Genomic DNA, 13,128 nt, shown 5'->3' on the forward strand with positions numbered 1-13,128 from the left:
ATATAGGCCTCTTCCCCAACTCCCGCCCATCCGGGGAAGAAAGTGATTCACTGAGGGCAGAGGGCAGCTTATATCCAGAGTGGTTGCAGGACCCCAACTGTCTTCATCTCCAGAGGTGCCTATGGCAGCACAGACTGGAGCAGACCAGGGTCCTCACCCTCCCTCCCTCCCTGCCCAGAGCCTCTTGTTCCTGCAGGCTCCAGAGGATTTAAAATATGAGGGGCTGTGGCCTGCCAGGTATCCAGGACAGGACAAGGCAGCAATAGGAAGAGCACACAGGGAGTCCCCAGTGGCCAGGGAACTGAGAAAGGGGAGAGCAGCCGACTGCTGCTGGGGCACAGCAGGACTGCGCTTTCTCTTCCTTTCCCCAACCACTGGGAACTTCCTGCCTGCTCTCCCTGCTGCACAGACAGCCACCACGCCTCTGATAACCCCGTCATGCCTTTGGAATTGCACCCCTCTCCCCAGTTTGACAATCAGCAGTTTAGACAAAAGAGCATTTTCTGGTGAAAAAGCATTCTGTCCAAAAAAAAAAAAAAAAAATTCAGCACGCTCTAGTCAATGTGTATAAGATCAGGTTGCGTTACTGAAAGGTGTCTAGCTAAATCCTTAACACTTCCATGGAAAAGTAAACCCCCACTGAATTTTAAGATTCTAGGGGAAGGGGTCGGCAACCTTTTAGAAGTGGGGTGCCGAGTCTTCATTTATTCACTTTAATTTAAGGTTTTGCATGCCAGTAATACATTTTAACGTTTTTTAGAAGGTCTCTCTCTGTAAGTCTATGTATTATATAACTAAACTATTGTCGTATGTAAACAAGGTTTTCAAAATGCTTAAGAAGCTTCATTTAAAATTAAATTAAAATGCTGATCTTATACCACTGGCCCACTCAGCCCGCTGCTGCGGAGGACTGGGGGTGTATGAGAGGGTGCAGGGGTCGGGGCAGAGGGCTGGGGGTGTGGGCTGGGGTCGTGGGGGTGCTCCCAGCCCCCTGCCCTAAGTGGCTCATGGCAGGGGGGCTGGAGGGGATATGCCATTTCCACCCCCTTCCCCGAGATCCCTGGAGCAGAGAGTGCACAGGGGCTCATAGCAAGGGCAGTCAGCTGATCGGCTACAGGGAGGGAGAGGAGGAGGGGCAGGAACCCAGCACGCTGGGGGAAGAGGTGGGGGGAGGGGGGAAGCTTGCCTGCCCTGCAAGGAAAGAGCGGGGGGCAGAGAAGAGCGGGCCGGGCAGGATTTTTAATGGCACGCTGCTGTCTGCCAGGGTCGGCAGACAGCAGTGTGCCATTAAAAATTGGCGATGGCACGCGAGCCATAAGTTGCCGACCACTGTTCTAGGGTGATATTTTCCAAAATGACTAAATGAAATAGGAAACCTGCACAGCACATTCAAAAGACCAGCCTGGGAGCTTAAATTCATAATTTTGCTAGACACTAAAAGTCATGAACTGAATAGAGACACTGGATTTATGGCTTATGACAAAATTCTGTAACCCACTAACCCCTCTTTTTATCCTATGACTACAGGGGTGTTAATGGACCACTCTACCTTGAATGGTCCCTTAGAATATGTGCTAACTACTTAAAGGTTTCAGAGTAACAGCCGTGTTAGTCTGTATTTGCAAAAAGAAAAGGAGTACTTGTGGCACCTTAGAGACTAACCAATTTATTTGAGCATGAGCTTTCGTGAGCTACAGCTACGTCCGATGAAGTGAGCTGTAGCTCACAAAAGCTTATGCGCAAATAAATTGGTTAGTCTCTAAGGTGCCACAAGTACTCCTTTTCTTTTTACTTATGCTGAACTATCTGTTTGCTCTTGCACTTAGCTGTGAGGCTCTTAGGGCTTGGCTACACTTACATTTTATAGCGCTCTAACTTGCTGGCTGGGGGGGGGGAGGGGAGTGTGTGAAAAATAACCTCCCTGAGCGCAGCGAGTCAGAGCGCTTTAAAGCTAGAGAGAGCTCTCTCCCAGTGCTCACGCGCGACCACACTCGCACTTCAAAGTGCTGCCATGGGAGCACTCCCGCGACAGCGCTTTGAAGTTTCTAGAGTAGCCATGCCCTTAGTACCTTTCCCAGACCTGAAGAAGAGTTCTGTGTAGCTTGAAAGCTTGTGTCTGTCACCAGCATAAGTTGGTCCAGTAAAAGATATTACCTCCCCCACCTTGTCTCCCTAAATGACATAGGAGCAGAAATCCCATTGAAAATCAGCACTTGTGCTCCTTAGGAGTTTTTGAAAATCCCTCCCCGAGTAACTTACAAAACATTACTGTCTGGTGAATGGGATATTTTGATCTTTGGAAATATTAAATCAAGTTACATTTCCTATTTTGTCAAAGTAAATTTTTTCATTAACTGTTATCAACCAAGGGCCTTATTCTATTTTTGCTCCTTCCTCATATCAGTATCTGTGGAGAGTTTTGGTATGTATACAGATTAATGTATCAGCCTAATTTCTGTACAAAATCTTGACACATTTCCATCAGACAAAAATGCTATTGCCTTCAGTGGGCATTAAGGAGTCTCAGTGAGTTTTTAGCGCCTCTCAGGATTTGGCCAAAAAGGCATTTTACCTAAGTAGGGACGGAATAAAAACTGACTTAATAACTTAGCCTAAGAATTAGTAACTGGGAAACTGAAAGAAGAACTAGTAGTAAAAAATACAAAAAACAAGTAGCTGACAGAAGACACCTTGGAACAATAGTTCAAAGGTTAAATTCTTTTCTTCTCCATACTTGACAAAGAGACATTCAATGTTCAACCCAAATATAAAATAAAAATTAAGAATGAAGCTACAGGCTGAAATGCTTACCTATTATGACTTATCTGTTTTCCCCCCAGAGATGAAATACAGCCATTTTATAGTAATACAGCATCAGGGTTTGACTTTGTGTCTCTCATAACAAATCCAAATTAGTGACATGCAGATAAAGAACAAAAGAACCAAATTCATCCCTGGTGTAACTGTTGACATCAGTGGATTTACATCAGCGATGAATTTGGGCCAGTATTTCTCTCTCCAACTTGTAGGGACAATTTTACTCTCATCAACTTCATTTCATCCACTATAGGAGGATCCTGTGTATGTAGTAAAAGCAGAATGTTTTCTAACAGGTATAAAACAGCTGAAACTCTTCAGTGCATAACCAGATTCAGTAAGCTTTCCCTTACATTGTTCCCCTCCCTGCTCCATTTTCTAAATGTTTCCTCCCTAGGTAGGTTTACTAGTAATCATAGAATCGTAGGACGGAAGGGAAGGTCTTCTACTCCCGTCCCCTGCACTCAAGGCAGGACTAAGGTGATGCCTAGACTACCACTGATGTTGGCAAAACTTATATTGCTCAGGGATATGAATATTCCACCCCCCGAGTGACATAAATTATGCCTGCAAAAGCATTAGTGTGCACAGCACTGTGTCGGCAGGAAAGCTTCTCATGCCGCTCATTGTGGGTGGATTAATTATGTTGATGGGAGAGCTCTCTCCAGTCGACATAGAGCGACTACGCGAGTGATCTTACAGCAGTGCAGCTGCATCGGTATAGCTGTGCAACTGTAAGCTCTCTAGTGTAGACATAGCCTAAGTATTATCTAGGTCATCCCTTACAGGTGTTTGTCTAATCTACTCTTTAAAATCTCCAACGATGGAGATTCCACAGATTCCCTAGGCAATTCATTCTAGTGCTTAACTACCCACAGTTAGGAAGTTTTTCCTAATGTCCAACCTAAACCTCCGTTGCTGCAATTTAAGCCCATTGCTTCTTGTCCTATCTTGAAGAGGTTAAGGAGAACAATTTTTCTCCCTCTTTGCGACAGCCTTTTATGTACTTGAAAACTGTTATGTCCCCCCTCAGTCTTCTCTTCTCCAGACTAAACAAACCCAGCTTTTTCAATCTTTCCTCATAGGTCATGTTTTCTAAACCTTTAATCATTTTTGTTGCTCTCCTCTGGACTTTCTCCAATTTGTCCACATCTTTCCTGAAATGTGGCATGCAGAACTGGACACAGTACTCCAGATGAGGCCTAATAAGCACAGAGTAAAGCAGAAGAATTACTTCTCGTGTCTTGCTTACAATATTCCTGCTAATACATCCCAGAATGATGTTTGCTTTTTTTTGCAACAGTTTTACACTGTTGACTTATATTTAGCTTGTGATCCACTATGACCCCCAGATCCCTTTCCACAGTACTCCTTCCTAGGCAGTCATTTTCCATTTTGTATGTGTGCAATTGATTGTTCCTTCCTCAGTGGAGTACTTGGCATTTATCCTTACTGAATTTCATTCTATTTGGAGAAATAGTCTGAAATGATATGTCCAGATCATTTTGAATTTTAATCCTATCCTCCAAGCATTTGCAACCCCTCCCAGCTTGGTATCATCTGCAGACTTTGTAAGTGTACTCTCTATGCCACTATCTAAATCAGGGGTGGGCAAACTTTTTGGCCTGAGGGCCACATCGGGGTTGCAAAACAGTATGGAGGGCCGGGTAGGGAAGGCTGTGCCTCCTCAAACAGCCTGGCCCCCGCCCCCTATACGCCCCCTCCCACTTCCTGCCCCCTGACTGCCCCCCTCAGAACACCCAACCCATCCAACCCCCCCGCTCCTTGTCCCCTGACCGCTCCCTCCCAGGACCCCCCCCGGGACCCCACCACTATCCAATCCCCCCTGCTCCCTGTCCCCTGACTGCCCTGATCCCTATCCACACCCCCACTCCCTGACAGGCCCCCAGGGACCCCTGAACCATCCAACCCCCCTATTCCTTGTCCCCTGACCGCCCCCTCCCAGGACCTCTGTCCCTAACTGGCCCCCACTCCCTATCCATCCCCCCCCCCCCTCCCCGCTCCCTGTCTCCTGACTGCTACCTCTACCCCATCCAACCGCCCCCTGGGACCTCCTGCCCCTTATCCAACCCCTCCCTCCCCCTTACCATGCCAGCTGCAGGACAGGCTTATTGGAAAGCCTGGGAGGTGGGTGTGCTCAAGCCGCGCTGCTCGCACGGTGGCATGGTTGCGGGGGAGGGGCCGGACTAGCCTCCCTGGCCGGGAGCTCAGGGGCCAGGCAGGACGGTCCCGCGGGTTGGATGTGGCCCGCGGGCCATAGTTTGCCCACCTTTGATCTAAGTCATTGATGCAGATATTGTAGAGAGCCAGACTCAGAACTGATCCCTGCAGGACCTCACTTGATATGTCCTTCCAGCTTGATTGTGAACCACTGATAACTAGTTTCCGGGAACAGTTTTATGCACCCACTTTAAAGTAGCTGTACCTGAAACTTTACTGCCCAGCCTGAAGCTAGACCCCAGCTCAAACAAACACCTTTGTTTATCGGAACACCCAGTTATCTGAAAGCTTTGGATGTCCCCCAAGCTGTTCAGAGTGTACTGTGTTTGGGCTTTATGTGATTGCTTAATTTCACCCAGAGTCCTTTCACGGTCATGATTCAAACAAAACTCCATTTCACTGCAGATGGAATTTTGCCTGAGTAAGGACTTCAAGAGATAAGAGTTTGGGATAAGTTCTTACCCAGGCAAACTGATTCACTTCAGTGGTATTTTGTCCGAGGAAAGCCTGGCTCTGTAAGGGCTTTAGGATTTGGCTGTTCAAGTGTAATATGCATGCTTTTAAAGAACATTTATATATTCACTAACATATCCACTAGTCCATCGGATAACAAGAATGATCATAAAATATACAATACTAGGGAAAGAAAAACAGGCTAAATCAGACTGCGCACCCATTCCTGCAGTCTTCACTCTGGCAAAACACATCACCTCACAGCAGCCATTTTAAAATAGAAAACTTCTAAAAAAATTGATTTGTTTAGAAATAACACAAGGAAACTACATGTTGTACAAGCCCTACATGTTTAAACAGCACATTCTTAAACCTTTAGCTCCCATCACTTTCCTCTTTTTAACCACAGACTGACACCCTTCAGTTTGAATTTCCTGACTTTCAATGGTTTATGTCACAATCTTAATTTTCTTTTAAAGAATGGGTTTAATGCAAGTTAAAAACACAGTTACTTCTACTCTGGAGCCTTGTTAGTCTTCTCCAAGGGCCCTGGTTATGATATGACAGGATCTTCAATTTTCTCCTTTTTTATTTTGTGGATTTCTTATAGCACATTGAAGTTAGGCTAGAAAGCGAAACACATACACATGAGACCGCATATATAGCTTGCAGCAGAGGTCTTTGTGAAGAACCTGCTGGTGACTGGCTTTCTGGGGATATTGGGGTCATAAGGCCATATGTTTCCCTCTGTTCCCAGAGTGAAGCAGCCCTAATCCCGCTAGAAGAGTTGAACTTTTGTGGAGGGAAATGTGGCCATGATGTATAGTATGTTTTCTGCTAGTTGGGTAGCCCCCTCTCTCTGTTCTATGGCTGATACACAGGCGCCCTTGCTTCCTTCAGTTGTGCAAAGCAGAAGAGGTCAGAAGTCAGGGGACAATCAGTCTGTGCAACAGTGTTCTCTCTGAGCAGCAGAACTTAGGTGCAAATGCATCAGAGGTGACTGCTGCCTTAACAGCTGTGGTTCCTTCATGCAGTTTTCAGAGACCACAGGAGCGGTACAGGCACATGGCAGCAGAGAGGCCATTGCAGTATTATCATGAGCTTTGAATTGAAATAATGTAATCTAAAGGGGGAAGAAAAATCTAAAGGGAAAATCCTGAAGTCTTTACTTGGGAACAAAATCTGACAGGTGTTCAGTGTTTGTCCCATTATCCTTACCCAGGAAAACTCTCGTTGGTTCCAAATGTGAATGTTGCCTGAAATAGGATTCCTATCACTACCAAATACTTGTTCCTAACATTGATATAATCAGTATAATAATAAAAGCCAAAGGGCCGTGACATTTTATTTTATTTAGCAAGAGTGGGCTACATATCTGTACAACTGGAAGAACACCAAGTTGGGGAGGGGATTGCTCAGTGCCCCAGTAAGAGCCAATGTCTACACCGCAGTCAAACATCCGTGGCTGGCTCATGTCAGCTGACTTGGACATGCCGGGCTTTGGCAGTGGGGCTGTAAAATGGCAGTGTAGATGTTCAGGCTCAGGCTGCAGCCCGTAGGGTCCCAGAGCCCAGGCTTCACCTAGAGCCCAAATGTCTACAACACAATTTTATAGCCCTGCAAGCCCAATTCAGCTGACGTGGGTCAGCCACGGGTGTTTACTTGCAGTGTAGACATATCCTTAGTGCTATTATATTGCTGCTACTTAAGCAAATTAGAACTGATTAGTTGCTAAGCAAATGAAGTACGATTGGTTTACAGTAACTTGACATCTACATTAATCTTCACATGGAACTGATAAATAGCTAGTGAAAAAACATGCCTCAGTTCCAAATACTGATGAAATAGGGAAGCTTAAGGTTATATTTGATGGGTATTATGTTCTGTTAGGGAAATACTTTATTAGGGCATCTATTCTGCTGTTACTGTTAAGTAAGGAGCTCTGCATTTCTACTGTAACCCTGCTTCTAACGGCATGCTGTCACTGAGCCATAAAATATCAGTATAGGTTGCAGTTAGTCTCAGTACCCCACATACTCTCTAAGCAGAGAAGGAGGGTAAAACACTCTCAGTAGTCTCACCCCTTAGAATGTCTGTGACAGTTTCTTTAATGTCAGAACAACTGGGCCAAATGCTGCTCAGATGCACCTGGGCAAATGTAGAGGAACATCAATAACTACAGTGAAGCGATTGCAGATTTTCACTGGCCTAACTGAGATCAGAATCTGGTCCAGGGAGTTTTAAATATATCCTCCAATACGTGCCTTTGCCCAAGAGTTTTATTATATTTCCATCAGTGTAGTAGTTCTGTATTACGTGACTACAGAAGTGCTTGTTGCGAGTACCATTCTTAGCAGGTATAGTGTGGTAATGCTGAAAGAACATGTTAAAAATATACAGACAGCATAATATAAGGAATTCATACTCTGGGCGCAGAAAGGCTAGTCCTGTCAGAAAAGCACCTTTGCACAGCCTTGTCTTGCTTTACTGTTCTGTTTTCTTTAAAGGATCCAAGTTTTTATTTAAAGTGCTTTAATTGGATATCCCAGTTAAAGCTTTAACAGTTTGTTTACAGTGCACTTCTGCCTGGGGCAGCTGAAGGCACGTTACAGGATAAGTGAGATAATTCATCTGCCAAGAGAAGGATGTCCTGGTAGGATTACTGATGCAAAAAAATGAATCAAGGAGAATGACATGGCTAGAATTGTACCACAGGTCTCTTAATTGTATGGGAACTCATGGTAGCATACATATTCTGTTTTTTTCCCATTATTCTAATTTAAAGAGGGAAGAAACTGTCAGTGAAAGAACAAAAATAATGTGCTCTGCCTGGGTTGTGAGACCTAACAATCTGTGCCAAGAGTGGAAGTAGAGTTGCCTGAGTTCAGATGACTTTAACACATGCCTCCAAAAGTGAGCTGCAAGGCTGGCAGAGCAAAGGCATTGTGCTTTGTTAGGGGCTTGTTCTAACTTTCTTAAAACATTATCTGAATACCAAACGACAAGAGTGAAAACTTCAATAGAAATCACACAGGTACTTTGGTCCAAATTCCGTGGTCCTTATTCAAACAAAACTCATACTGACTTAAATTGGACTAAAGAATTTGGCTGTTCATGGGTACTTTGTGTGTGGGGGGGGGAGGGAGAATTAATAAAGTCTAAATTTCTAGTACAGATAGAAAACATATTAGAAGCCAAATTCTGCCATCATGTGAGTTCTGCTCTATAGACATAAGTCACTTAAAACTGATGCATGTTGTGGATCCACTGAATTCTCCTCTACCCCTCATAATATTTGTGTGCCTGATCTAACTCTGCTTCCTCATTGTGGCATGGGAGACAACAGACACCAAAAGTAGGGTTTGGTACTGTTTCATTGGATTCTTCCATCTTGACACTCACTTAAATGAAGTCCAATGTGGTAAAAATGTTATTTAATGCTTTTTAAGTGGAATAACAGACATGTAGCAGCCTGCTGAGATATGGAGATGGCAGGATACATGGGTTTTTAAACACATACATCTCTTAATGCAAAGAGCCCAATGTAAAAATACCTGACACTCAAGAATAGTTTATGAAATTGGGACACTCTCTGCATGATTTTAGTTCCATGTTTAAAAAATTGTCAGCTTGTGACAGATGGAATCTTGCTGCCATATGTTTTCAGCTATTTAAAGGAAGACTGAACCCACTTTTGTAGACCAGCACATTGAAACTTCAGAAGCTCAGAAGGAAAATGGAGACATACTTTTGTCATTTAAAACATCAGACTTCTGGAATGACCAAACAGGAGAAAGTTTTCTTTCAACTATTTACTAGAGACCAAATTTGACCCTGTAGTAAAATCAGTGGCGTTACACCAGAGATTAATTTGACTCTTTTGAGAGAGAATCCAGAAATGTGGGGGGTAAACATTTCACAAGCACCTAAGTCACTTAGGTGTCTAACTCCCATTGAAAGTCAATGTAACTAGGTTTCTCAATGACTTAGGTGCTTTTGAAAATTGAACCCTGGAAGCTGTTTACCTAAAACATACGAGGAAGTTGCAGCATTTTGAGGCATGTCACGTGCGTCTCTGTGAAGTGAAAAGTATGTCACACCTGCTTTTCAGCTGTGGTATGTAATCTAGACGGAGTCACACCACACGGTGTATGACAAGATGAGGTTGGGTTGAACTAGGCGTACGACATGTCTCTTCACAGATACATGCAGAGCCTAATGATTTCATGTCTGACCTAGTACTCCTTCTGGGTGAGGGGACTTTACTGGAAGTCAGTGGGAGTTTTGCATGCAAAAAGACTGTAGGATCAGACCCAACATTTGGAATCTAAAAATAAATCGGTGAAGGCAAAAAATAAATTTAAAAAAGAAAAATCCAGATATAATATGATGCGCACCAGCCTTCACCTGGATTCCACTGTTTATGTGTTGTATCCCTTTCCCTCCACTGGTCATTTATTCTCTCTTTTTCGGATTGTAAACCCTTTTGGGCAAGGAGTACGTCTGCCTGTGTATTTGTACAGCACTCTGCACAGCAAAGTTTTTATTGGGGATATTTGTTAAATGTTATCTAGGATAACACATGTATATAATCGTTCAAATTATATACTGGGTTCCATGGCTTTTCACATCAAACCTAAATGTGTCTCAAATAACATTGTTCCCAGTTAGGATGATAGTCTATATAAATTCAGGTTAGAGACTAACTAAGGAGCCTATTATGTGTTCAGTAGGCCAAAACAAGTACCTTAAACAGCACATGCTTTAAGCTAGAGTCCTAGAATTAGGGCAAATAATGACCATGTAATTGAACAGTGTGGATCTTGAAATGTACAAGATGCTGCATGTTGCAGGCAAAGGAGGATTCGTGTTTGTTTCTGCTGATTTGGCCACACTTTTAGATCTTCAGGCAATCAGGAGATCCACCAACTTGGTTGTTAACAACAATTCCCCTCTTAGCAAACAATTTTGAAGCAAGTAATTATGTTTAGATGTTTGGAACACAGAAATTTGTATGGCTAGCACTGCCTAATAATGCAGTTGTGTGTTTAGATGGTAAATTGTCCTGGCAAAAGTGTTAGTTTGAACAACAAAAATAGATCAGAGGAAAAATGTGTGTGTTAGTAAATTCCAGGAGCTGAAATTCCTACACTACTTATGGCTCCAGGCAATGAAGAACATTTCACCTGTATAGTGAGTAAACAAACACACTGTGCGCAGCCCTCACAGTGGATATGTTTATCTCAGTGTAACACTGTACTGAACAGTCTACAGTTCCTGTAAATAATCCAAGAACTGAAATGTCTTCAATTATAATTAGCCTGTTATTTCTGCTGAAAGCCAGTTCTCCCCCTCCTCCTTTCTGCTAAAGTGGATCTGCGACTGGGTACGTGCTAATCACTACACACAGGCAAAAGTGGCTAAGAAGGTTGAACTATTTGTTAGCTGCCGTCATGATCATCAAATCTGGTTGAGGGGTGCAGAGGCAGGTAGAATCTATCTTCATAGTCTAAAAATCCAGCAGGAATTTACATGGGCCTGTAGTTTTTAATCTGTCAGAGCAACGTTAGGGTTAACCTGCAAAGAACATCTCTAGTTAGGCCTTTACTAGAAAGGCAAGAGAAGGGAACTCTCTGAAGATACTCTTGTACAGAGGAAGGACAGCCTTCCAAGTCTCAGGAGATTTGAGTTCCATTCCCTGCTCTGCCTGTTTGATCGTAAATCTCTTTCTCTGCCTCAGTTACCCATCTGTAAAATGGAATAATATTTCCTTGGTATATCTTGTCTAATTAGATGTTAAATTCTTCAGGGCGGGGGACTGTCTCCGAGTATGTTTGTATAGTGTCTAGCACCTTGGGGTCTGATCTGAGCCGGGCCTGGAGGTGCTACCGTGATACAAAAAAATAAATAATATTCTACCAGACCCTAACTTCTCTCCTTGTTTTTAAAATGTAGCACCTGAGCAATGCCTGGGAATCAGCATCCTGTGGGAAGATAGAGGATCAGATGATCCTCACCGAGCAGGCACGCAAATACATGAATGCATTCTCAGCACGGACTCTGGTCATGTAAAGGGTCTACAGACAAGCATTACGGTTTTCAAAACACTTCACGTTGACCTGGAATTCACCGTTCCTCTACATGGAAACTTTTCGCGAATGGGAGAAGAACATATTTTTGTTGTGGTACAACAGTTGGGAGCAGCACAAAGTGCATTTAGTCACGGAGCATATTCTTGTTGGATTTCACCCAACTTAAACGGATTTTTTTAAAATAAATGACACTTGCCTAAATTATTAGGCATTGAATTTTAATCAACGAATTATTATCTTAATGCAGACTTTTAAAAATCAAGTGATTGTTTTTGTACTTTTTCAGATCAAGCAGACATAATACACCAGTATTGTTATTTCAGTGACAAACCGTGTGGGGTTTTTATAAAGAGCAGGTACTCAGACAGTTCTATTCTGAATCACAGAACAAAATGCATTGGTACAAAATACTGCAATAAAAAAGCATTACTACAAACGCTAGTCTATACAAAGGGGGAAACTGATCAAGATTGTGAATGCTCAAAAATCCATACCGTTTGAAGTACTATTTGATTTTGTTATGGTTTTAGACCACTTATACATTGTGTGTTTCTGTTTTGGGGGGATTTTTATTAGCTTGCTTTAAAAATTATTACTGTATGAAACATAGATTTATGAGAGCAAATTATATTTTTATTCAGTAATTTAATTTTGTAAATGCCAAATGGATACTGTGTTTTGCTGCTACGGACTTTAGCATGTAGACATGCTGCCAGTGTAAAAGGGGCAGTAGAGCTTTATATGGAAAGAAAACAAACTTTGGTGTTAGCTAATTGACTCTGCACTAGCATTTCAGACCTTTTTATTTTATTTTTTTATATATTTACTTTCCCCCTCCCCCTTTTTTTATAAGCAATACTTTTGAACACTGTTCCTGGGAGATTTCTTTTTTATTTTTTGTCTGGTTGTGTTTTGTTTCTCATTGGTTTGTAAGAGCATGCATTGCACCTTCATATGTTTGGGAGAACGCTGTCTTGTTCATGTTGTCTGTTTCGTTCCATGTTTAGCCTAATTGTTCCCTAACTTGGGTTTCACATACTGAATCAGGTTCTTAGAAATGTATGGTTCTTTATACTGCCGTACCAAACCTCTACCGATCTGGCAAGAACACTGTTTTTTTTTTTGTTTGTTTGTTTTTAATAAGACTCTGACTTTGCTGCCTTAATAGCATTTGGTGCAGCTTCATCTGCACTTAATTTTTGGTATGACAATGTACTGCCTTGTAGATAAATAAAGTGTGTCCTTTTTTTTACTTAAATTCGCTTAGTCTCTGAAACTTGCTCCTATCAAACATTATTGTCAGAAATAATATTGCCACCATCAGGTCAACGGGCTTGAGGCCAATGGGACAATTAGGTGAGTAAGCAGTAGCCGTTGGGTTCTGCCTCAGTCCAGTATATAGTAGTAGTGTATTCTTAGTAGCAGTTTAAGAGTAGGACTTTGTTCAGACCTCAGGGGCCTCATCCTGGTACACAGTCAACACCCTCAACTCTTATTGACCTTTATGGGAGTCAAGGGTGCTCAG

General features: G+C 42.8%; 1 protein-coding gene across 6 annotated transcripts in view; it reads left to right on the forward strand.

Moving 5' to 3' along the window:
* Positions 1 to 12,837, forward strand: part of MYB (MYB proto-oncogene, transcription factor) — a 34,795-nt gene extending 21,958 nt beyond the window's left edge. For all 6 annotated transcript variants that reach the window (XM_073337379.1, XM_073337375.1, XM_073337377.1 and 3 more), the window contains one exon: positions 11,467 to 12,837. In XM_073337379.1, coding sequence (XP_073193480.1) covers positions 11,467 to 11,583 — 117 coding nt within the window. In that variant the 3' untranslated portion in view covers positions 11,584 to 12,837. The remainder of the gene's footprint in view (positions 1 to 11,466) is intronic.
* Positions 12,838 to 13,128: the final 291 nt, after the last annotated feature.

This window comes from Lepidochelys kempii, chromosome 3 (genome assembly GCF_965140265.1).
Source record: "Lepidochelys kempii isolate rLepKem1 chromosome 3, rLepKem1.hap2, whole genome shotgun sequence".
Classification (NCBI taxonomy): domain Eukaryota; kingdom Metazoa; phylum Chordata; order Testudines; family Cheloniidae; genus Lepidochelys; species Lepidochelys kempii.